General features: G+C 37.2%; 2 protein-coding genes across 6 annotated transcripts in view; both read left to right on the top strand.

Annotated features, from left to right (window-relative positions):
- The window catches only part of SPAST (spastin), a 32,245-nt gene extending 26,978 nt beyond the window's left edge, over positions 1–5,267 (top strand). For all 5 annotated transcript variants that reach the window (XM_085219573.1, XM_085219572.1, XM_085219570.1 and 2 more), the window contains 3 exons: positions 1,741–1,811; positions 2,622–2,662; positions 3,976–5,267. In XM_085219573.1, coding sequence (XP_085075699.1) covers positions 1,741–1,811; positions 2,622–2,662; positions 3,976–4,098 — 235 coding nt within the window. In that variant the 3' untranslated portion in view covers positions 4,099–5,267. The remainder of the gene's footprint in view (positions 1–1,740; positions 1,812–2,621; positions 2,663–3,975) is intronic.
- A 2,581-nt stretch (positions 5,268–7,848) lies between these two features.
- On the top strand, positions 7,849–23,793 carry SLC30A6 (solute carrier family 30 member 6). The gene is made up of 15 exons (XM_019612769.3): positions 7,849–7,891; positions 10,648–10,940; positions 11,454–11,540; positions 12,365–12,449; positions 13,350–13,392; positions 13,759–13,824; positions 14,239–14,319; positions 15,539–15,574; positions 16,609–16,703; positions 17,498–17,546; positions 18,371–18,490; positions 18,760–18,862; positions 19,129–19,176; positions 19,746–19,814; positions 21,163–23,793. Exons 1-15 carry the CDS (start codon positions 7,849–7,851, stop codon positions 21,658–21,660), a joined length of 1,716 nt encoding a protein of 571 aa, XP_019468314.2. The 3' UTR covers positions 21,661–23,793.
- The last annotated feature ends 1,048 nt before the right edge of the window (positions 23,794–24,841 follow it).

Raw genomic sequence — 24,841 nt, 5'->3', positions numbered from 1 at the left:
GAGACCTCCACTTGATCTCCTCTAGGCTGAAAAAACAGGACTTTAGCTGCTCTTCATCTTCCCCTTTAGACCCTTCACTGTCTTTGTTTCCTTCAGACGCATCCTAATATCTTCATATCCTTTTTAGGTTGTGACACCAAAACTGCACCTCATACTTTAAAGTAGTGACTATTTCAATTTTACTTAACATTTCTTTTGTCTGGTTAGCTGTGCAAACACTCTCAGAATACAGTTGGTCCTTTTGGCTGTCAGGATATAGTGTTGACTTTACTGAGTTTACTAACAAACAACCTCCCTCCACCAGAGAATTTCTGCAGGTCTGTACTTCAGTCACTTGGCCCTCAATGTATTCAGGATTGTGCTGTCCCAGGTGCTGAATCCAGCTTTGCTCTTGTTAAGTTTCATATATCTCTTAAATTAAAATGGCTCTAAGGTCTCTCTACTCTGAAAGGAATCAGTGGCTCCTCCTATTTTAGTATTGTCTGAACTGAACTCCATTGTCCAGAAATCGAGTTGTCCAGGTTACTGACTTAAAAAGTAAGCAGGCAAAAAACCCCCAAACCATTAAGAAGTACAAGCCATAAAATTTAGCTCAAGGAATCCCACTAGTGACTGGCGGCCAGCCTGATGGTACCTTCTCCACTACAATACTTTGAGCACATCCTGTTGGCCAACTGTTTGTTCCTTGTATTGTGTACTTGTACGGTATACAGCTAGACATTTTGTCCAGAAGGATACTGTGAGACTATTACTTATAATAAAAAAAAATATCCTGTTTGTGGCTTTCCTTCCATTCATAAGGGTAGATAAAATTGTCATAAAAGGATATTAAGTTAGTGAGATATGACTTTCTGTTCATGAATCTATGTTGGTTTTGGCTTCTCGTTATAGACAGCTTCAACTCTACAGTTGGGTGAGTTTTTCGTATTGAAATCATTTTTAGGTAACTTCTTATTTATATTAGCAGTATCTGTGGCTTCCCAGTTCAGTGGGGAGCTTTATTCTTTGAGATACTAAATGGTTATGTCACGTGAAAAGAAAAGACTGCAAATTCTGAGAGTTACTTGGCAATTACTTTTAGAGTATAGTCTCAAACATAGGAAAAAGATACTCAACCAGAAATAACTCTGCTAAAGGAAGACATACTGCTTTAAAGACTTGGAGTTACTCTACTGAATTAGATCGATTTAATCCCTGGTATCCACTAGTCAGCTGTTCCTGAGGCTTTTCATAAAGGGCATACTGTGAAACTATCACTTTCAAAACCAAATAATACTATTAGATTTTTAGAAGTATCTGCTTTTGCCCTTTAGCACCAATATCAACTAAAAATGCATACTGTTTTACTCAGAAGATTGGTTATCAAATCACAGATTTTATGTGGTATTGGAATCTCATTATATTGGGTTATGAGACAGTTGAATTAAATGATGACAAACTAGCAGTAAGATGTTCTTGTAACAGAAGTTTGACTTCTGTTTTCATCAACAAGTCTTAAGTGGTTGCTGTCGTCTTGCTTCTCCTTGCATATTAGACAGGATTTGAATATCTGTGCCTAAAGTTTATCTGGAAAAGACTTGCATGTAATCAGTTACACTGAACGCACTACTAGATTATTAAATTTGGAAAACAACATAGTATTTCTTTTGATCAAATAATGTCTTAACCATGTGTAATTAAAAACGATGTTTTGAAGCACTTTTTCCCCTCTTCCTTCCTCTCCTCTCCCCCCTTTTAAAGAATGACAGATGGATACTCTGGAAGTGATTTAACTGCATTAGCAAAGGATGCAGCACTAGGTCCTATCCGAGGTAAGCTTGCACAGTTTTTATGTTTAGGCTTCCAAAAAACTGCACTACCCTTGAAGACATTGAAGATGTTTATCTAGAGTAGTTAAATTAGTGTATGCATTTAGATATACAAATTTTACTTTGGCAGATCACTTCACATGTGAGTCCATGTTGAGAAGAGATCACAGAAATTATTTCTTCCACCTGATCCTGGCTTCCAAATAAAATATATATTAAAAAAAAAAATAATGTCAGCCTTGCTGATCTCACCTACATTCTTTGTACCCTCAGAGAAAAAAGTTTGCTGTACTACGTTGACACCATAGTAGTACTTGAAGAAAACTGTAAAATGAGAAGGGCTACTGAATTGAGGAGTTCCCACTAGAACTGTATGCAATGAGATGCAGTCTTATGCATCTACCTGATTTATTTCTGTATTCTTGGCTAACAGTACTTTTGTTTGCTAAGAACTGTGCATGTTCTGCTTGATAGAGAAGGTTATAGGTCCTAAGAATAAAATTGTGGAGGACAGCTGTTATACTTGGATGCTTCCCTTTGTGAGGAAGGATGTAGTTCTGCTAACATCTTGTACTGTATCTGTAATGAGTCACTTTGTGAGCAGCATGGATGGGAGGGTGTTTAATGGGAAGAAAGGGAAGGAAGAGGAAAACACCACCGTGTACTTTTCCTTAAGGAAGATTATGTTGCAGCAGATAGACACGTATCTTGTTTGTGGTGGTGTTCCAATTAAAAGTACAGTTTAGCGTGTTTTAATTGTCAGAAGAAGTAGGCTTTCCTACAGAACTCAGTGATCTTTCTTTATTTTCACAGAATTAAAACCAGAGCAAGTGAAGAACATGTCTGCCAGTGAGGTATGCTCTTCCAGCAATTATTTTCCCTTTTGAATGGAACACGTGCTCAGCAGAAACTTTTAATGTCTCTTTGCTTACGCCTAGTATCATACAAAACACAAGTTTGTTTTTTCATGGCTGTTACATCTTTGTGATTACTTCCTTTCTTAAGAAGGCTCTTTAAAACTGTGATTGGGAAGAAACATCTACCCTGAGATATCAGAGGTTCTTTGTGTGGTTTGGTTGTCAAGTTTGAGTGCCTCTTTTTTTCATAGTTGATCTCCAATATTGTTAGTTTCAGCTAACTAGCCTGTCTTTTCCCTTATACTGAGCTGGAACTTCATGATATCTCTCAGAGACCTGGCTTTTGTGTTTTTTTTTTGTTTTGTTTTTTTTTTTCAGTGTTGCTCTCCCCAAAACTTCCCAGAAGTATTGTATAAAATGCTGGGTTTTTTTTTGTCTTTACATAAAACAAGTAATTGTAAGAAGAACCTCTGAGCAATTTTAAATCTCTAAACCTAGATGGAAAGGAAGAAATTGGCTCTTAAAAAAGTCTTCTACTCAAAAGTACTTGGAAATCAGTGTTATGTAGGGAAAGCTATGAAACACCCGTTGTTTGCTATATTGGCCTTAGATCAGAACTACAGTCAGTTGAAAATATTTTTTCTACAAACTAGAGAACATCATTGTGACTTTACTGTAAGTGCAAGTTTACTTTCAGTAACCTATAAACTCTAGTCCCAGTGAAACCTGGAGAATCAGCACCATTTGTAATGTTAATACTTATTTGATGATGCGACTGCTCTTACACACTCTTTGCCTACCTACCACTGTGTCTGGACATATCTCCTACATAAGGAAAGGCCTACTTATAATCATGTTCCCAGCAAACTGAAAGGCATGTGTTGAATCAGTGAAGTGAGATGATAAGATTTCCTTGGCTGACAGCCTATTGTGATCTTGAATACATTTGTTGTTGTTTATCTTTTTTTGGGCGTGAGGACCTTTAGTGCCTTATTCTCTTGGGGCACAAAGGTATGCTTTGAATGTTTTAAAAATCTCTCATTGTACACTTTAATCAGTCTAGTGTCCTAATGTGCACTGGCTTGCACCACCTAGTGGAGTAGGAAGCAGTAACACACACTCATGGGCTATCAAGTAACAAAGCTAACATAATTATCAAACATACTATAATAAATACTGATAATCTTAAATGAGACGAGACTATTGCATCATTATATGAAGCATGTTAGAAGTAAACACTGAAGTACTTTTTGAATAAACTGAAGCATTTTAACTGCTTGTTACCCTAATGTCTTTTGCTTTTCTTTTAGATGAGAAATATTAAATTATCAGATTTCACTGAGTCTTTGAAGAAGATAAAGCGTAGTTTGAGCCCTCAGACACTGGAAGCATACATTCGTTGGAACAAGGACTTTGGAGATACCACGGTGTGAAACAGTACTTTAAGTGGAACAAAGTGCTGCCTAAGGAGCAGGAGTACAGACTACTGGAAAGCAGCCAAAGTTTACAGGACTTGGCAGATCTTTAAGTATCTGCATTAAAACTTGAGAATATGAAAAAATTATACAATGTGAAATAAGTTCATCAAAACCTCCTTGCCGTTTAGTGAGGATTTACACACTGTAAGTAAGAGCACAATAGGACTTTGGATAAGATTCCTACCAATCTGATCATAGTTTGAACAATATGCATATTTTGTTTCAGTTGGAAGGCTCTGATGATATTGATCATTGGAAGACCTTTTCCCTATGTTGTGTGTTATTTTTGTTTTTAATTCTGCCATGGCATTAATGTCTGGCTTCCTGATAACTACTAATAGTTGGATTTTTTTGTAACCTTTGGTTCTGCTTTTGTCCCTTTTTATTTTACCTTTAATGTGCCAAATAAAACAAATTCCCTGTGCAAAGATGAAGAACAGCATTGGGGGATTACAATTATTAAAATGTAAAATGCAGCTGGTCTGTTATTATTTGTCTTTTTGTTTAGTTGAATGTGAGTGCTTTGTTCACAGAAAAGTTCTAAAAAAGACCTTTGATAGCAGAACAGCAAAAAAAGAAAAACTACAAAATCAGTTCAAACTTCTTTTTTTTTTTTTTTTTTTTTTTTTTAAGAAAATGACTAAATAAAAAGTAGACTAAGACATAGACATTCATTTACTGGCAGTATTTTCTCTTAATGCAATTGTTAATACTTCCATTGGTAGAATGTTAGCTTATGCTTATGGTGTGCAACTTGAAGACCAGCTGTTTGAGAGAGTAAGTGATGCTAATTGTCAAGTTTCAGAAATGTGTTTCTACTTTGTATTTTGGTCTGGCTAAAGTCATTGAAAGTGAAATTTCCATTGTGTAATTTTTTTAATCTACACATTTAACCTTTAAACATAAGGCTACATGTTTAATACATTGCGAACATTAATGTTTTTATAGCTTTCGTATGTTTTGGTTTATATATTAAAGTATGAAACACTCAACTGATCTGCTTTTTTTTGAAAGAAACTGCATCTTTGTACAAATACTTGGATTTTTATTATATAAATGACAAGCTATTAAAAAATGTGAGCCTTTAAATACTGTAATAAAACATCTCTGCCTTTACTTCTAAAGGCCTGACATCTTGTTTACAAATTCTGCATCAATTAAACACTGAGATGTTTCTAAGGCAGAATGCTAGTTCCTTGTTAGAACAGTTTTGAAATTAAAAAAGACAACTCTCCCAACTTAGTGATATTGCCAAGTTGTTTATTGTTTACAGTTGTTTTAACTAAATTCATTTATCTGTTTCATTTCCTTTTGGTCTGAGTGGCACACTTGTCCTAACTTAATTTATTTCAAGGAATAAGTCTTAAATATTTCTGGGACTACTCATTTGAAAATTGACTGTATTTTTATATATGTGAAAAAACATAACTGATGCAGTGCAAATACAGTAATACCAAGAGAGGGCATGGTGTTCGCTGCATGATATTTAGTACTAGACAGCTGAAGCTGTGTAAAGCTTTTGAGATGTGTACATGCAGTATGCTTGGGATTTGTTATGTTTGTTTTTTTAACCAGGGATGCTTTTAACTTTTTAAATTGTTTTTAATTTTAATATAAGATTGTGTTATACTAGTATGCCTTTTGAAACCACTTCTAACCTTCTAACCAAACCACTTCGAGCCTTCTAAGGGTATGACTCTATCAAATGTGTGTCTGATATAAATGAAATGTGATTTCTTTTACCCTGAACAACCTTCCCAGGGAGGAAATGCTGGAAGATTTTAGTTTGTCAGATCTCACGTCTTGCTTGCTCTGCCTCAGTTCTGCCTTCCCTTGAGTATCCTTGTTTGAGATTTCTGGCTAGTGTAATACGTACTTGTCACACAGGTATTACTGTTTTATTACCATGTGCCAAATAGCTAAATAGATAACAAATGCCTCTGGTCTTCCTATTGATCAAGCTTGCAATTTTTTCCTTGAGTTCCTTTGCAAATGGGAACTCTGAGATAACGCTTCTGTGGTTGTAAGGGTTCCTAAGTATTTGTTATCAAACTCAATTTTCCTCCATTAAATTTTGAGGAATATAGTGGTATTAATTTCAAATGTGTATTGGGAGGTGATAAGTACCTGAAATGTAAAGGTAAAACACTGCATCTGCTGAAACACCACAAGCAAGCAGCACAAAGGGTCAGAAGCCTGAGCTGCTACCTCAGAAAGGAAAAGAACTGGTTCAGGATTGGAGAGTGTGTGACACAATAATGGTTTTTGGTGTCTGCCTTAATTGTTTTCTATGTAATGGCTGAATCAAAGCTCTGTAAATGACTTCTGGAACACAGTAAAAAGAGCTTGATTTTTTTCATCTGTTTGCCCCAACAGCTGCTGTATTTTTTTTTAGTCCATAACCTAGTGCCATTTGGTTCATAAATTGCCTTCAAATTTCGTTTACACATCTACAGTATTTCTTGAAGAGTGTCTTTTAATAATAATTCTGTTCCCCTCAGGATATTTAATCGCCTGTTCTGTTTTCTGATGTTACATACACTGAGTAATTTCCAGCTCAGTGATTTTCATCTGTGTGCTAGATTAACTATGTTTAAAAGCAAATCTAAAAACAAAGCAAGGAGAAGGGAACCCAGAGCTTTCATATTTTGTACAGAACTTTGCAACTATATATGTCATATAATCAGATTATGTTCTAATACAGTATCTTGAAGTAGGATAAGCAGAACAACAGCTTGGATGCTTTTAACCTTTGTAAAGGTTACGTTAGCATTAACTCTCTAAACTTTTTTTCCTTTCCTGGATGAATCTGTCCACTGCTAATGAATGACTTGACCCACTTCTTAGAGATGATTAGGAAGCAGCTTGTCTAGCTTGCTGCACATGTTTTTTACTGGCTTAAAGTTAAACACTGGAGGGAAGGAAAAAAAAAAAAGTGTTATGAGACTGCTGCTTTTTAAAACTATCTTTTTTGTGCATCTTTGCCTGTTTTATTAAGCAGGAAATACCTGTTCTGTCTTTCAACCTATTGGAGGATCGATGTCTTCTAAGGCAGCGGGTTGCTTGAAGTAATACATTTATGCACTTGCAATTCTTACCTGTTCTCTTACTTTGTCAGAATTTTAGAGTTTAATGCATTAGGAACAGGCAGTCCTCCCCAAAGCTTCTTATCAGCTGTACTAAAGAAAGTTGGTCAGTAATAGTTTTGTTGAATATGGCCTTGCAACTTGCATTATTTAGATACCAAACATGATAGTTACACTTGATAACTGGAATGGAATCTGAAATGGAAAGAAAGTCCTCACTGCACTAATTAGAAGCAGATACTGATTTCCCTGTTGGATTCTTTTGAATGTGATTAAAATGACAGGTTTTTACATGTACAACTTCCTGTTACAATTGAATTTACCTTCCAGTATAAAATAAATTGGTAGGGTTTTTTTGTGCTGTTCTAAACAAGTTTTAGCTGGCACAGCTGTCAAGTACATTTGTGAAATTTAAGTATGGGGAAGCCAGATATGTTGGCAAATTTAACTGAAGTGTCTGTTTTGCAACTGATACGGAAAGCAGCATTCTGCTTAGGAGTTCCTTAACCATGTGTGTTGAAATTTCATGAGTGATAGAGTCTTCTGCTGCTTTCCTACAAGACATGGATAATTGCATAGTTGTGTCTAAGAAAAGTTTAGCCATTCTAATGCTTTAGTGATGTTTCTGCATGTGGCAGCTGTGGGAGATGGCAAGCACTATTGTAAGTTACAGATCTTCATTCGCTCTGTGATAGTCTTAAGTTCCTATATTTTTAGTTCTGGGGACTTCTACCAGTTGTCAGAAATAGAAAGGTAACAAGCAGGCAGTAGAGAACAGTTTCCTTAGTCGTTGTGCTTGTTAGAGGCAGTTACCGATTTCACTGTTAGGCTCTCTTGAGCTGCTGGTTAGTGTTGAAGGATATTGTTTTACTCACCTACTTGAGTCTCCATGGTCATCCTAAGAGATGACCAGGTGACCAATAGATAAAATATTTTAAAATATTTTCTTTTAAATACTGTAACTATAATTCAGCAGAATACAAAAGTGAACTAGTTTCCTGCAAAGACAGAATCATCTAAAGTACAGGGAAATTTGTATTATATTCTTCCTGCTCCTCTTGTAAATTGTGAACTGTCTTGGTGTAAACTGTTTACTTTGTCAATAACTACCTCCTGAGTTCAGCAATAATTGACAAGGTAGACATTCCTCCAGTGAATTAAATGTATTGGTTAAATGCTGCGGGTTCTGTCAATGCTCTTCAGTTTCATCTTTTTGATTTGTAAGTTCTTGACATGATGTCTGGAAACTGGTAATTAATTATAAGACTTTGTCTTCGTAAGAAAACATTTCTAAAAGTTCTGTTTCAGAGACTGGCTTTGAAGAATATTAACTTTCTTCATAGTTGGTTAATACAGGTTTATTCTTTCAGGATGCTGAAGCCTAGTCTCGGTTCTGCAGGGTTGTTTTGTTTTTACCATCTGAAGTGAGAAGTACTTGATCTAATGCTAAACTATCAAAGGGGCTGAGAATATAGAAACTGTTTTTGTCACAATTCAAATTTTTATTCATGTGAAGGGCTAGTCAGTGGTTTCAGAAATCTGGATTTAGGTGACAAAAGCAAAAGGTGGAGGTGAATCGCTATGCCTACCATGTCAAATACAGTGAATAACTCCAGTTTGGGATGGGGTTTATTCTTGTCTTTTGTTGTGTTGAGTGACTTATGCTTCAGTGTTCCCTAAAGAATGTTTTCTGAAATGTTGACCACCACTTTATTAATAAGCATTGTAAGACAGCATGATGAGCAGTCACATAGCATTAGCTTTACAATAAAATGTTGCATTTATCCTTTTCTTACTGTTCTTGTCTGTTTATCAGGTAAAATGTCCAAAGCTATGAGCCTTCTCATTAAACCTAAATCTGATTAAATTATTACTGCTTTAATAAATAAGTAAGATCAGGTGTATACCTACTGGGTGATGGAACAATAAATATGTAAATACCTCATTTAGTTTCTAAAGGACTTAAGTTCTTAATACAAATATAAGCAAGCGCTGCTTCCTACATTAATTTACTGAAAATATGTTCATCCTAGTCTTGTTAAATCACAGTGGAAAATAGGAGCTGTTATGCTAATTGTAGTCATCATGGTGAACAGTCCTGAAAACAGCAATTTGCACCAATTTACTTTGCTTCAAAATGCATAGAGGCTACAAATACCCAAACAGGCACTGATTCTTTGAGAAAAGGTGCACAATTAAATTTAGTGAAGAGCAAGAAGCTGAAAACAGTATCCTAGTACTTGCTATATTGGGATCTATAGAGATTCAGGCCTTGGCAGTATATCCTGATCTAAGTGAGCCAGACTCATTAAAAGATGAATCTTCTCTCATTCTAGCCAAGATAGTGTGAGACAAGACTCCATGCCTATTATCAGATGCAGACGTTGCAGATGGAAATCTGTTTATTTCTGTATCTTAATGCCTTAAGGTTGCCAGAAAATGTAAGGGGAAAAAAATACATATTTTTTTCACTGATGCTATTTCAGTAAGTTTCCAAATAATTTATCAACTGTGAAATCCAGCATCTTTCCTGCAAGAGCACATGTGGCTTGGGAACAGGCAAGAGTTATGCAACCTTCTGTAAGTCATTTTTCATTGTGTAATGGTAACGGAGAAAATATTACTTGGTGGTGAAGGCAGAAAGATGGAATTTAACAAAAATTCACCACAGCTCATGTAAGTGATTTATTGCAGGTGCTGTGGTGTAGCAAGAGAAAAAGGCAGTGGGAGTTTAAGAAGGCTGGGACTGCTCTCGCAAGCCAAGTGTGTTGTTTCACCTATATATTTTTAAGGTTTAGTTTTGCGAATGTATGCTGTAGGCACAGTATGTTCTTCTAATGTAACATTATCAGTGTCAGATCTCAGTGATTCCTAAAAGGCATCCAACTTGCCTTGGTTGTGCAGTGTCGTGGCAGGCTGTTAGTTCTGTTGGGTGTAAAAATGCTGGTGTCAGCTGTGCCTGTAGGTGTGAGCTTGGGGAAGAATAAGAAAAATAATGGAAAAAAAAAAAACTGGTAATGCTTCAGTACCGAAGTTACCAAACAACTTTTTGTGCTGCATACCGTATGTCCACAGTGTAACCATATCGTTTTTGGGGCCGCGAATTTGCGGTTTTAACTCCATGACTCGTCAATATCGCCGGGTATATTAGGTGTATTTTTGTTCGGAGGATTAATTGAACGAGGGGGCGGAGAGACTAAGCTCCCCGCCCGCTTTGAAGTCGCTGCGGAGCGTGGTTCCCCGGCTCGGGCACGTGAGGAGCTCGTGCCGCGCCCAGGCGGCGCTTCCACTATACGTCACATCCGGCTCCGCGCGCGCCTGTAAGTGTCCGCTCGTTGCCACAGCGACGGAAGCCCCCTCCGCCTCTTCCGGCCTCGCATGGCGCCGTCTCTTCCGGTGCGGGGAGTACTATGGTGAGCTGGACGCGCCAGGGAGAGACGGGACGGGCTCCGTGGATGGGAGCGGGGTGCTGAAGGGGCTGGGCCGCCGCTCCCGGGCGGGCCGGGGGGGTTCCGGCTCCGAGCCCGGAGCGCGTCGTCTCTCAGCCCCTCTTGCGGTGCCTCTCTCCCGCCCCGCTCCCGGGGCGGCCCCGCCGGGCCCGCGGTGACGTGGCCGCCCGGGTCCGCCCCGCTGCGTCGGGTCGGATCTCCGTGGGCGCGGGCCGGGGAGTCCCCGCCGCAGGTGGCTTCTCCGGGGTCCCTGTGGCAGCAGGTGGGGGTGATCCTTGGCGTCCTGGGGAGGGCTCGGTAATGATTTGCGTGGAAAAAGCACAGTAAGTGCTGGGTTTTTGCCCCGAGGAACGTACGTTTGCAGTCTGTGATACTGCTTCGTACTCGTGGTACCGAACAAAACGTGGGTGTGCCTGCAGATACTGAGAGCAGCGTGAAATACAGCTGTGTTGACAGGTGTGTCTGTAAGCTGATTGAGTCTGGTTAGGTAACAGCTTGGAAGCACCTCTGTCGTGAATTCTGGTCTGTGTCAACGTGAAATCAGTCGTCATTTTGTAGTAACAGAATGTGTATTGTTATAAATTTGTTATTGAGAGGCACTGTTGAATTTAATGTTAATTATATCAACGAATTGGAGTGAGCTTTTGTTATGGAAGTAGTTCATATGTTAAGTTTTTTTTTGTTTTGTTTTTTTTTGTTTTGTTTTTTTTTTTTTTGTTTTTAATTTATACTGGGGTTTGGGCAAAATATTTAATTAAACTTTAACTTTCTTAAGGGGACAATACACCTGTTCCGCAAATCACAGAGGTCATTGGTTGGAAAGTTAACACATGAATTTAGGCTGGTTGCGGCAGATAGGAGGGTGAGTATTTCTTTTGAGAATAAATAATAAAGATATTAGCTGTGATAAGTTGAGATACACTATTAATTTAAACAAATTTTGGGAAATATATTAAAAATATAGCTGTACTTATAAAAAGAATTGATTATTTTTTAAGGTTAGTTTCACATTGAGCTTATGCATCAGATATTAAGATTATCACAGTAATGCTGTCTGCTATAAATACCTTTGTATGCCATAGTGTACAGATACTGCATTATTATTAGTGCTATGAATAGTAAGGATGCTTTTCTATTTTTAAATTGAGTTGAACTTTCTGTGAAGTTGGAGTCCTATGGCCTGTCCCTGATAATTAATTTTCCCCAGAACTGTGCTTATGTTTAATGCATTAGGTAGAACTGTAAGCTGAAGTTGCACAGGTGTTCATGGGATCAAAGTTGTAGCATAAAGAATGGAACCTGCTTAGGTCTTTTGGCTGTACTTCCCTGTCAGAACTGAGGGCAGGAAACAGAAAGCTGTTGTAATTCTGTCTTAAAAAATCAGGTAGAATGTGCTGCAATTAGATGCAAATACTATGGAGGGGTGTTTTTTCAGATTAAAAAAATGTAGTATGTAATGCTGTTTGAAAATAAGTTTGGGGACGATCTGTAAAATTAACCTAGAATATGAGATTGTTGCCCTAAAGTGAGTTGTATGTTTCTGGGAGCAACATAGAGAGTTCTGCTTGCATGATCAAGTGCTACAATATTGTGTTTTTGTTTTTATTTTTTTTTAAAACAAGATAGGTATATTTTTGTCTTGTATTTTACATCTTCCAAAATTTACATGTTCATTCTCCTCAACAGTCCTGGAAGATCTTGCTGTTTGGTGCTATAAATTTAATATGTATTGGTTTCCTGCTAATGTGGTGCAGCTCTACAAACAGCATAGGTATGTGGCTCTCTTGCAATGAAGCTTCTAACAGCTACGCTGTGTTTCTGCACTCATGAAGTTCCAGAGTACTACAAATCAAAGCTCTGCACATAATGGAGTTGGGTGACTGAGAAGCCTGATTTGGAAGGTGCCTCCTTTTCATTTGCCATGGTCGTTGTGGAAGCATTTCTTGCAGAGGGGTGTGCAAGGATTTCCAGGCTTCTTGTTTTTTTTTCCATGTAGCATCCTCTGCCTATAAGTCTGCAAAAAACAAAATTCTAAATTAGTCCTTAAAGCTGTTCCTTATAGAAGTAATAGTAGCAACACAGAGAGATCCTCATTTGCAGTTGGTTGAAGGCAGCTGTAGTGTGGCAAAAACATTCTCTAATTTCAGGAGTGCCTCTTTTTAATGTTTTGTATTTTTCCTGTTTTTGTACGGGGGCACCAAGATGCTCCCTATCAGCAGTACTGAAAGTAGAATGCCCCATATTTTCAATTTGTAACATAAGTTTTCTTGCTATTTTAGATGAGTTAGAGAAGCAGAACTAGTGAACCTACTTTTTCCTGCAGTAATGTATGTAAGAGATCTCTTGCTTTGGTGAAATGTGTTACAAGAAAGTCTCCTGACTTCTCTGTGTTTAAGACCTTATTTGCAACTATTTATTCCTGGTAGCTGAATACTTTATGTAGTTGGGCATTTAGTAGAATTTGGATTGTCAAAATCAACCTATTCACGAAGTGAGAGATGCTGGTGTTTTCAAAACATTCATATTACATGCACAAAAAGAGAGTACTCTGCAGTATCAGCAGAGATCATTTGTTTAGATAGAAAATGGCATAGAGATGCAGTAGAGGGATTTAGCAGAAGAACACAAGTGACTGAAAAATTATAAGTTTTAAATATTTGCTTTTTTACAGCTTTAACTGCTTACACGTATTTGACAATCTTTGATCTTTTCAGGTGAGTTTTTGCCGTTTAATCTTACAGTTTATTTGTGTCTGGTTCTGTTTATTTATGTACATAGAAAATGTATTTACAAACACATATCAGTGAATCACCAGTGATGGAACACCAGCTGGTTTAAATATAGTTTAAATGAATGTAAAATTGTACATCACAATAAATAGATGAGAAACACTAAGGCTGTGTTGATAACTATCAGATTCCTGTGTTAATTTCATAGACTTTTGCTTTGTACTCTTAGTTTGTAAGTGTGATATCAGACAATATAAAGGTTTTCTCAAAATACCTGAAATGTACGTGTGTATATTTTGGAGGCCATACTTGTTTATTAACAGTCTAATTCTCCTCCTTTTTTTTCTTCAGTTTGATAACATGTCTAATAAGCTACTGGGTAATGGTGAAGAAACCCAGTCCAGTCTATTCATTTGGGTGAGTACTGTTAACAAGATTCAGTGTTTGATAATACAGCATTTGATTCATTGTTGGATATCCTTGCTTCTGTTCTGTAACAGCCACCACAGAGAACTGATATGTGTAAAGACTGGTTCTCTAAAGAACAGGCGCAGTATACAGGAGGAGAAAAGGGAACAAACAGGAAAAAGAACTAAAAAATTGTAATTTTAAGCTGGAAATTGTGGTCTTTCTTCTGTCAGAACAAAGGTTTGTTTGTGGTAATTGGAATTCTGGCTTAATTAAAAATTGTGTTGTGAATTTCTGGTTTCTTCTCCTCTATCTCCACTTGAAAGAATTAGAGGTAGTAGGTCTATTCCACTTGCTTCTCTACAGACTGCAATGCATTCAGAGAATTGTTGAAAGTTCTGTAACTTAATATGTAAATTTCAGGTTTGAGAGGTTTGAAGTTCTGGCTGTATTTGCTTCTACGGTTCTGGCGCAGCTTGGAGCTCTTTTTATACTGAAAGAAAGGTAGGGATCTGCACGCTTTTCTTTGATTTTTCTCGTATAAGAAGATAGTCCACGTTGAGCAAAAGCACATGCATTCTACAAATGTTATCTGTAGTGATAAATTGTAGAAAAAATATTGATAAACCTAACCTCTAATTTATATCGATTACTCTGCATGGGAACTTGAAATGAAATGATAGGAATTGTAATTGGAATTTAACAACTGTCAAGGAGAAGACGGTGTTTTTAGGAATGATATTTTACAAGCATTGTTAGGAATTTGATGTAATATGTCTGCCTATGCATCTTGACTTATTAAGGTAATTAGTAAAGAAAACTTTTTTTTCTGTAAGTTGCACCGTGAAGTGAAGCAACTTCTTAATGTGTGAAGGATCTGGATGTTTAAGTTAGCAATTTCATCAGTCCCACAAAACTTGCTTTAGCTTTAATTTGATGTACAAGAGGTTCCAGGTGTAGGTGGCGTTTCAGGTGTTTAGCCTCAAAAATTATTTAATTCTTAAAAATTGAAAAGGCTTTTAATACCTAGAATGGAGGCAACTTATCTTCCTTTTTCCTTTTGGAAGGTTTTATTTCCTCTATCAAGGCGTGTATTAACAACATAGAAATGTTACAATGTCAGTTGATCTTTGGTCCCAAAATGCACTGGAATGGATTTTAATAATGAGACACCGTGAAAGCCTCCAACTTTTCTGGCACTGGCTTTAGGAAATTCCCTAAACTTATCCTAGGTTTTTCTTTGTTTACAGCTGAAGGTTGTTTCTTATCTCACTGGTGGGTAAAAACACAACAACTTTGTATTCCCACCACAGAATCCAACCTCTGCTTTATTTGACCTTAGTGAAACTTAGTGAGAAGCTTTAAGTCAGGGATTTTAAACTCTCTTTGTTCTGATTACCTTCAGGAACAGTGGAGAGAGTAGCAGTATTTTCTGACATGTTCATTTACAAGCATCTTTTTAGTGTGTAGACAATACCTATGATAGCTGTTGTGTACATGGCATAGTGTGGAAATAATTGGAAAATCTATCCTGCTTCATCTCAGTGATACATATTTTCATAATTTCAAAAACTGATGTGCTTGCTTAAGTAATTCATATTTCCCAATACTGTATCTGTTAGTTTTGTGTATGGACGGTAGCTATTTTTTCAGAACATAAGTATGCTTCAGTTGTCAAGTCTTTATTGTATAATCTAACTCAAATTTTCCATCGTTTTTGTAGTGCGGAGCGATTTCTGGAACAGCCTGAGATACACACGTAAGAAATTATTTTGATATATGAAATGAGAGGTTTTTCACTTTGTATTCCTAATTCTTAGTCTAGCATGCTGTAGTGCAAATGTCGAGTCATGGCCTGAACCAGTGCTTGAGCACCTGGGAGCCAACCAGGGGGTGCTCAGGTGCATGCAGTGCATCTGTGTGACTGGAAGGGGTGCATGCTGGCTTCTTCCCTCCCCAGATCTCATTTAAGGGAAGACATTAGGCATTTGCTATCAATTGTTCTTTGTCTCTCTGTAATTTTACAACATTTTAGAGATAGGCAGTTAATGTGGCTTTTTCTTTTTTTTGACATTTGGAGGCCGGGTGCAGAAGAGAAAGCCAGGTTAGTGCTCACGCTGTAGGAAAGACTCTCTGTGAGCATACAGGCCTGCTGACTGGCCTCTCAGTGCATTCGTAGTTTGCTAAGTGTTGTAGTATCTTCTGCCTCTTGCTAAATCGTGCATTAGGAGGCCTGGTATGTTGGAGGGAAGATGCTGTAATCATTAGGGAATTGGTTTATTACAAAGACGATGATGACTACAAAGAACATGGGAAAGGGGAAAGAAGGGACGGAAGATATGGTGAAATAGTAGTTCTAGTAAAGAGTAGAGGCCCTGTGCCATTTCTGTAGGAAAAACAATTTTATTTCTGCTAAAGGAACAGTAGATTTCTTAAACTTCAAAGGACAGTGTGTATAAATATAGAACTGCAGGTATGCGTATGTATGTGTGTGTTTATGTGCATGTGTACATACACACATGTGCAGTTAGTTACTCAACATTATGAACATTGTGTTCAGTGTAATGTGATAATGTTAATGCATGATATTTGGAGATTTCATTTTTTCCCCCTAGAATGCTAATATGCTGTCAGTTATTAGACAGTATGGTAATTTATCTTACTTTCACTTTTGATTTCAGTGAAAGCTGCTTAGAGAAGTGGGTATGACATTGTTAGCAGTAATTACAGCTTGGTTTCATGCATATGGTTGATAATATGAAATAGCTGTCTTTTTTTTTTTGCTCTCCCTAGGGGGCGACTACTAGTTGGTACTTTTGTGGCTCTTTTTTTCAACTTATTTACAATGCTTTCTGTGAGGAATAAGCCTTTTGCTTATGTCTCTGAAGGTATGTGATTAAAATGTACTAAGAATTAAGAAAAGGCTTTAATATTCTTTTTTAATGATGGTCTGGTTAACTTCCTTAACTAGCTGGTTAATGTTACTGTTACTTCTGAGCTTAATGCAGTTTAGGATTGCATTCCAGATTTCATCACCGATTTGCTTACGTGGCTCTCAGAATTTCTATGTAGCCGTTGCTGAAAACTGAGTATCGCCATAATGCTGAAGTACCCTTTATTTTTTTATCTTCTAAATTCAAGGTCATATTTCAAATTTTACTTTAAAAACATTTTGTTGGTTTATTCATGGATTGAAAAATGTAGTAATTTCTCCTTAACAGTACTTTTACCTCCCATTTTTCCACTACAAAATAATCTTGCAAACACTCTCACTGGCTGCTGAGACACTGAGTATTTTGAATACTAGTCAAGTGGTTGTTTTTTCCGTGCTTTTCTGTATATTTTGCCATATACAATGCTTCATTTCAGTGAATGTAATTTTGTTAAATTATGTAGTTATAATTACTATCTATGCATTATACTTTATGTGATGTGGAGATAACTATGTTGAACATAACCTGAAATTATATTTGTATTTAGTCAGTTCAGGTTGTTATATGAAACAAGCATTTTACTTACTGCCTAGAAAGGCCAGGCTTTGTATTGTTAATATGACAGCAATTCTGCTGAGATGCATTTATTTATTCACAGTGTAATAGGTTCTTCCCTTAAAATAAAACTTGAAGTATTTTCTAAAATGGATTGCTTTACTTGTAGTCATTTCATTAACTTTCTTTTGAAGCTGCAAGCACAAGTTGGCTTCAGGAGCACGTTGCAGATCTCAGTAGAAGGTAAAGCTCTGTTTTTTTAGCAGTTAACTTCTGGGAGGCAGTGTTGTTTTTTGTGGATAATAGCAATCTTGAAAGATGTTGAGACAAGAGCTCTTGCATTTTAGAGGTTTTTAAAGCAGCGTTATCTACTGATCCAACGTGTGGACTCCGGCCAAAGCATTATCTCTCATATTTCCAAGACGTGTCAATCTCATAGGAATACATCTTTCTGTATAACCTTCCTTTTGAATGCATTCAGTACATTGTATGTAATTCTCCTTGGAAAGGGTGAGGTAAACTAGCTTTGTTTGGTACAGACCTGACTGTGTTTCTCAACAACTGTTACCTATCTGGTCAATACATCTTAAAGGGATTTTTTTTTTTTAATTACTCTGTATAATAAGCAAGCAGCTGGGATGATTGCAGTTTAAGTGAAATATGTGAAACTGGCTATGGAATCTCCTCACTTATCCAGCAGAAAACTGGAGAGCCTGTGTCTTCCAGGCATTGATCCAAAGTTTCTTATTCATCTTAGCTTTTAACTCTCCTGCTATCTGTACTGTTATCTGAAGGCAAGACAAAATCATTTTCAAATATTTTTGTCAGATATCAGAAGTGTTTACTTTTAGTTATACCTACCTCTTTGAGTACTTATGCTGTTGATATGAAAATATGAATTGTAAAACGTTAAGTATGAGCTGAGTTAGAAGGGCTTTTAGGGTTCTTGGAGGTATCATTTGCAGGGTGTCATATTCTGAAGTAGTGGGGTAAACTCTTACGGTTATTGTGGTATGGAAGTAGTAATGAACAATTAGCTAACAACTGCTTGTTTGGTTTTGTTTCAGTATTTGTGGAATCATCCCGGGACTGAGTAGCATCTTCCTACCACGGATGAACCCTTTTGTCTTGATTGATATTGCTGGAGCTCTAGCTCTTTGCATTACATATATGCTCATTGAAATCAAGTATGTGTAGTTGTTGTTTAATGAAATTCATTTTATATCCATTCTGTGGGAAGTTGCTTCTTCTTATGTGAAAAGAGTGTTCTCATCAAAAGCTGCATTATGTATGAATGAATTTGCAGTTGCATTAATGTATTTGCCATTTCTCAAAGATACATAGTTAAGATCTTCTCAATTTGTGTGTAGTTTCTTCTGATTTTTTTCATTCTTTTAAAGTCCTCATGCCTTTCAATAATAGCACTCCCTTTTCTTCCCTTATTTTTTTCCTTCAGCAATTACTATGCAGTAGACACAGCGTCAGCTATAGCAATAGCTTTGATGACATTTGGTACAATGTACCCCATGAGTGTCTACAGTGGGAAAGTACTGCTCCAGGTAAGGCAATATTGCAAAACAGTTTTGGGAGGATTTCAGTTTTGTTAAATGTCCTTATCTGTTTTAAGGTTGTAAATGGAAATGTTCTGAGAGGAATGTTTGATGAAAGGCCAGAGGAATTGTAAAGACAGTAAAAGTGTTCAGCATGAAGTAATAAGAACGTATTGTGTCATATCATTGGTCTTGTGTAGGTAAACTGGTTTTAAAGGCTCTGTTATTTAATCAGAGCCAGTTAATCTTTAGTGTAACTTTTTTTTCTTTTCAAGACAACCCCACCACATGTGTTTGGCCAGTTGGATAAACTTCTTAGAGAGGTAAGTCAGTGTATAATACATGACATGTCATGTAGAGCCAGTGTTAAGTATGCATTCAGGAGCATGAAGAGTTTTTATGACTAATCCAAGATGATCCCTCAGGGATTTCTTAATTTTTTTTTTTTGAATGTAGAAAATGTGGAGTTTATTATCTAAGACAAGTAGTGTCACAGAGGTACCTGGCACGTGTGTGTTGTTGGTCAGTTGATTCTTCTAAGTTTTAACCTATTGCGGAAGGAGATTACCAATGTAAGTTGAGGGAAAGAAGAGTAAAGAATGCTGTTTGCAGACAGCATATCAAGTTCAGATGATGTTTCAGTTTCACAATGAGAGCTACTTTAACCTGAGCTACTTACATTCACTTTTCTGATGGATTTGGATGTTTAGAGAAAGCAGAAGATAAATGTTTATGCTACAATTAACAGATCTATTTGGTTTTGTGGTCTTGAAGCTGTTGTTTCATTAATGAAAATGTTGGTGTTCAGCTGTGTGAATAAGTATTAGAAATGTTCAGATCTTCTTAGAATATTTATAACTTCTCACGCTTCTGGGTATTTGTGGAAAATTAGGTTTCAACTTTGGATGGTGTCTTGGAAGTTCGAAATGAGCATTTCTGGACATTAGGTTTTGGCACTTTGGTAAGTAATGTCTTTATTGTCTTTAAAAAAAATGTGTATTTATTTAAATAAAAGTAGTAAGATACTTCTTTTAAAGAAAAAAGAAAACAAATTCATTGAGTCAATGCTCAGTCTTTTTCTGTGACTTAAAAAATAAAAACAACTTATTTTTCTCCCACCTAATGTTTTTTAAAGCGTTGTTATTGGGACTATTCATGTATGTAGCAGCTCTGAATTAGAGCATTTCAGACCTTATCCTGCATTTTGGCACTCCACACAATAGTAAAGACATTTTTCAAAACATGTTAGTGTAAAACCTCTCTGAGGAGAAAAAACCTGTAGATCTCCATGCACAAAAGATCTGCAATAGGGTAATATTTTCAGTGTTTATATGTAACAGGAAAAAAAGTGCAATGCAACTACAGATGTACACTGATATTTTACTGAAAGAAAGAAGGCCTTTTTAGTGATCTAGAATGATCACAGACAACTCAGTTATTCTTGAATGGATGCAGGTATGTTGTGAAAGTCAGAAAATTAGGACTGTTAGATTTATTTTTATTATTTCTACTTCCTAATTCTTCCATTAAGCTACTTTTTGGAGGGAGAAAAAGGGCTTGGTCAGACCTTTGCTTGTACATTTTCTACTGGCACCTTCCATATTGCAGTAGAAACTTCCAGAGACCTGGGTACGCTCTCAACTGCTCCATCTGACATAAAAAATACCCTAAATTAGCAGCGGCTGTGAACCATCTTTTATTAAGCATGAAGTGAAAAAGGATGTGAGGGGTTCATTTTGTGTACTTTTTCATCAGTAGTTCAAGGTGAGCAATGCAGCATTACTGAGAGGCAGGGATAGCTCACAGGCACATATGCTTTAAGGAGAAAATCAGTCTGAGTTTCCTGAGGGGCAGTGCCTTTCTTTTATTCTTGCTAGTGGTTTCATTTTTAGCATCTGCCATGCACTTTGTTGACTTTGTCTTCTGTCTGCTCCAGCAGCCTAGCGATGATACATTTTCTTGAGTGTGAAACTGAAATTTATCTGTGCTTGCTTCTTTGCTTGGGCCTTTTTTGTTGTTGCCTTTTGTTTTCATGTCATCACATGTTGTATTTTATAGTTCAGTTTGAAGACTCAACTTTTCCTGAATAATGATCTTGATGTTGTTCATGAGGTCAACACATTAGCAAAGATCAAAATCTGTTCTAGTAATGGAATTCATGGATATGCTTCCCAGCTTAGTCAGTAATCTCCGTTGAAAAAGGTCTTTGTGTGATTCTCTGCGGGATGACTTTGCTTCTTCTTGAATGCATGTGGAGAATCTTATCAAGGTGACAGTTATCAGCCCACTTATTCTTATCATTTTTTTAGGCTGGATCAGTACACGTCCGAATTCGAAGAGATGCGAATGAGCAAATGGTACTTGCCCATGTCGCTAACAGATTATACACATTGGTCTCAACCTTGACTGTTCAGATTTTCAAAGATGACTGGATCAGACCTACCTTATCATCCGTGCCTATTGCAAACAATATGCTGAACCTTTCGGATCATCATGTTATTACAATGCCATCTTTGAAAGCTGCTGACAACTTGAACCCTACTACGTCTACTCCAGCAAAGCCCAGCAGCCCGCCACCAGAATTTTCTTTCAATACACCAGGCAAAAACGTGAATCCAGTTATCCTCTTAAATGCTCAAACAAGGCCCTATGGATTAGGCCTTAATCATGGATCCACACCTTACAGCGGTGTACTCAATCAAGGATTTGGAATACCGGGAGTGGGAGCAACTCAAGGATTCAGAACTGGGTTTACAAATGTCCCAAGCAGATATGGAACAAACACTCGTGGTCAATCCCGACCATAATAAACAGCATTATTTATTGTACTTAAGGGTATTGACTTAATTATTTTATTACCCAATTTTTATGAACATTTGGAATGTCAAAGCATTCTAAATGGCTGGGAACAAGTGCATTGTTCATATTTGTGAAATGGTTAAATTGCTTTTTTCCTTTATGTTAACAGTAGCCTGTGTAATGCCACAAATGTTTTCCGGACTTATGATACTTTACAGGTAGTTTTTATAGCGTCTACTTTTATTCAGCTTTCTACTCACTCTCCTTTTTTTCCCCAAGAATGTATCAAGATTACAGCACAACTGCATAGGAAAGTAAATTTGTGACTAAGTAACGTTTTTAACTAATGAGAACAGCTTACTGAGTGCTGAATGGTTGAGAGAAAAGGAAACCGCAGATGTGCAAGACTCTGTTTTTGAGGATGTTTTGATTGCTATATTAAGCCACGTTTTGGCAAAGTCACAAGTAGTTTTTCCAGGGTTGCAGAAGTCCATCAGTTCTCATATTGTGGCCATTGTAAGGACAATCTGGCATTTCAGATTCGAATTAATTTTGAGACAGTTTTTAACACTTTTGTTGATGCCTTTATAGAAATTCAGATGGCTCAGCAACCGTTTTCTAGCTGTAAGTTTTCCACATCCATCTCTGATATTTCTTTTTGATTTCATTTCAGAGTAAGCAATATACTGGGAAATAAAGGATTTCAAACTTAAGATTTTACAAGCACCTCTTTTTTACAGTTAACCCTGTTTAAGATACAGAACAGATATCTGTTTTGTTTCTGAAGCCAGTATTTCATTTTCCACTACGGAAAGTATTCTCTGATTTGATTGTGACTTTGTATTTTGCCTCTTTGTATTTTTCCTGTTGTTTCAGGAGAAAAGGATTATCTACTTCTCTGCCTAGGTTTCTGTCCAGAATACTGTCAGTTCTTACAGTCAGTGCTGGAGTGCTTAACATTCGGGGCACACTGGGAACAAGACTGCCTAACTGTCTCTGCTTTTGCATTATTGTTCTACTGTGCATACAGAAGGCCCTATTTCTTCACGGCCTTTCTCAGAAGGATTTTCCTTCTGCTTGTTTTTTCTGCCCTGCTCTGATGGTAACAGGGAAAGGCTTTGTAGAAGTACTTCAGATTTTTTTTTTTCTGTCCTCCCTTGCAATACGCATCTTTTAATTCCCCAGCCAGTACCTCCTTTGCATTTTCTTCTGCATCTCTTGGCTGTTCAGGAATGGGTTGCCCATTCCTATCGTTTCACTTGCAACTCAGGGTGCTGTGTCTTGGCTTGCACCTCATTATTGTGTATCCGAAGTCTCTCCATTTGTCCCAGGTAGAGAGCTGTAGTATCTCAGGGACTCTAAGTGTAATAATGTTTGTTATCTGAAGCTAATGAGTTCGATAGAGAGAAAGATCTTGTTCTCCTGTAGAGCTGAGTTGAGAAGCAGCTGCTTTCATTTGAATTTTCAAGATCTGTGGCCTCAATGTTGGCTGAGGATTTTTTCTTTTTTTCATATGTGTTTTTTCTCTGCTGCCTCTGACACGTGGAGAAGGGTGCCACTCCTGTGAACAAAGCAAGGTGACATTCTGCACAGAGGCCCCTTGCTGGGATTTTGTAGGCTGAAGGTAGTGTCCAGACTGCCACTGGCATACAGTAATGTAAGTTACACACGGGGGATCTAACTCTGTACTTTATTTGCAGCAACAATAATAGTTTCACTGCTGTCTTTGAATATGTAACCATCAGGAAAACATCATTTCAAAATCACGGCGCTCCGAGGTCGGCGTTAGCTCTGTAACCACCATCCTCTCATTGCTCTGTGTTTATGCATAGTCCATTGGATGTCCCATTGCTGCATGGAGACTCACAGAAGTACAGAATGCTTCAACAGATTTCCTGTACCTCCTGGGTGCTGAACTGGGCTGCACTCTGCACCACCTGCAACAGCGTAGTGCCAGCAGAATGTTTACATTTACTACTCTCACGTGGCCTATTGCAGAATTGTTCCTTACTCCAGTTTCATAAGCAACTTTTCCTTTTTGGTGACATTTGAAATATATTGTATTATATTGATTGCATGCCTACTTGTTTTTAATAGAAAGTTAAAGCTTCATTTTATTAAAAAAATAAATAAAAAATGAAGCTGATCTTTGATTTAAAATGCGAAGGGAGAATGGAATTCCAGAATTGAGTGCAATATAATCACTTAAACAAAATTATTTTTTTGAGTGATTGTTTATATATATATATATTACATGTGCAGATGATAAAAGTTCTTTTAGAGACTAGAACAGCTTTTTAGCTGCTTTATTGTAATGAATATAATTCAGAATATTTGTTAAATCAACAGAGTAAAATGTTTCCTTTTATAAGAGGAAAATAAAATCAGTGTCATCCATGAATGACAAGGAAAAAAATGGTAATTTGTGTGCAGAATGTTGTAGTTATCTTTCACTTAGAGAAATAGACGTGGTTTATGGGATATACTCTGAAGTGGCACCCATCTACGCGTTGAACTGTAGTTCTTGCTGGGCCTACTACCGATGTAGATTGGTCCTTGTAATATTTCTACCAAAAGCATTTCTACTGCACCTTATCTTTTCTAGTTGTATTTTATTTATTTGTTGCTAGGTGCTCACAATCAATTATATGGAATGTGACTCTGAATTGCTAATTTCTTTTGTCTTCATTCCTGGCGATAGGATTGCTACTCCAGCGAGAGGAGGAAGAGGACTGATACTCTTGCCATCATTTCTGCCTAGAGAACAGTCTGCATTGTTATTCCCTTAGCCAGTTCTTGCTGTGTATGCTTAGGATCACTTCACTTGTAGCTAAATGCAGCAAGTGCTGAAGAATGAGGATCGTGTGTCGTTACTTTTCTTGTGGTGAACTTATAAAAAGAGTTACAGCACACATAACTAGTGTAAACCCAAACTAAAAACCTGTTGAGCTCTGACTCTTCAGTTTGTTCCCTTTCCCCTTGTTAATAACTTAATACACCTTGAGGGGGACTGTGATAAGGCAGTGACAGCTTCCCAGGAATGGTGGATTCATTTTTTTACTTGACAGAAATGTGACTAACCTTATTCAAGGGAAAGTCCTTGGCTGATTTCTTTAGTTTTAAGATTACTTAAAATCCCTTCTGGTGATTTTTGTTCCCTGGTGCAGCCATCCGACAGGGAAGGAGAAA

Source organism: Meleagris gallopavo, chromosome 2, assembly GCF_905368555.1.
Source record: "Meleagris gallopavo chromosome 2, MGAL_WU_HG_1.1, whole genome shotgun sequence".
In the NCBI taxonomy this organism is placed as follows: domain Eukaryota; kingdom Metazoa; phylum Chordata; class Aves; order Galliformes; family Phasianidae; genus Meleagris; species Meleagris gallopavo.
The sequence above is the reverse complement of the archived record's forward strand: the minus strand, read 5'-3'. Positions and strand labels throughout refer to the sequence as shown.

Bases quoted from the DNA above. Each gene is read 5' to 3' on its own strand.
- SLC30A6 (XM_019612769.3), top strand. From the start codon at position 7,849: ATGTTTCTGCATGTGGCAGCTGTGGGAGATGGCAAGCACTATT. The intron at 7,892-10,647 runs GTAAGTTACAGA...TACTATGGTGAG, and splicing joins GGGAGATGGCAAGCACTATT to CTGGACGCGCCAGGGAGAGA. The intron at 18,491-18,759 runs GTATGTGTAGTT...TTTTTCCTTCAG, and splicing joins TATATGCTCATTGAAATCAA to CAATTACTATGCAGTAGACA.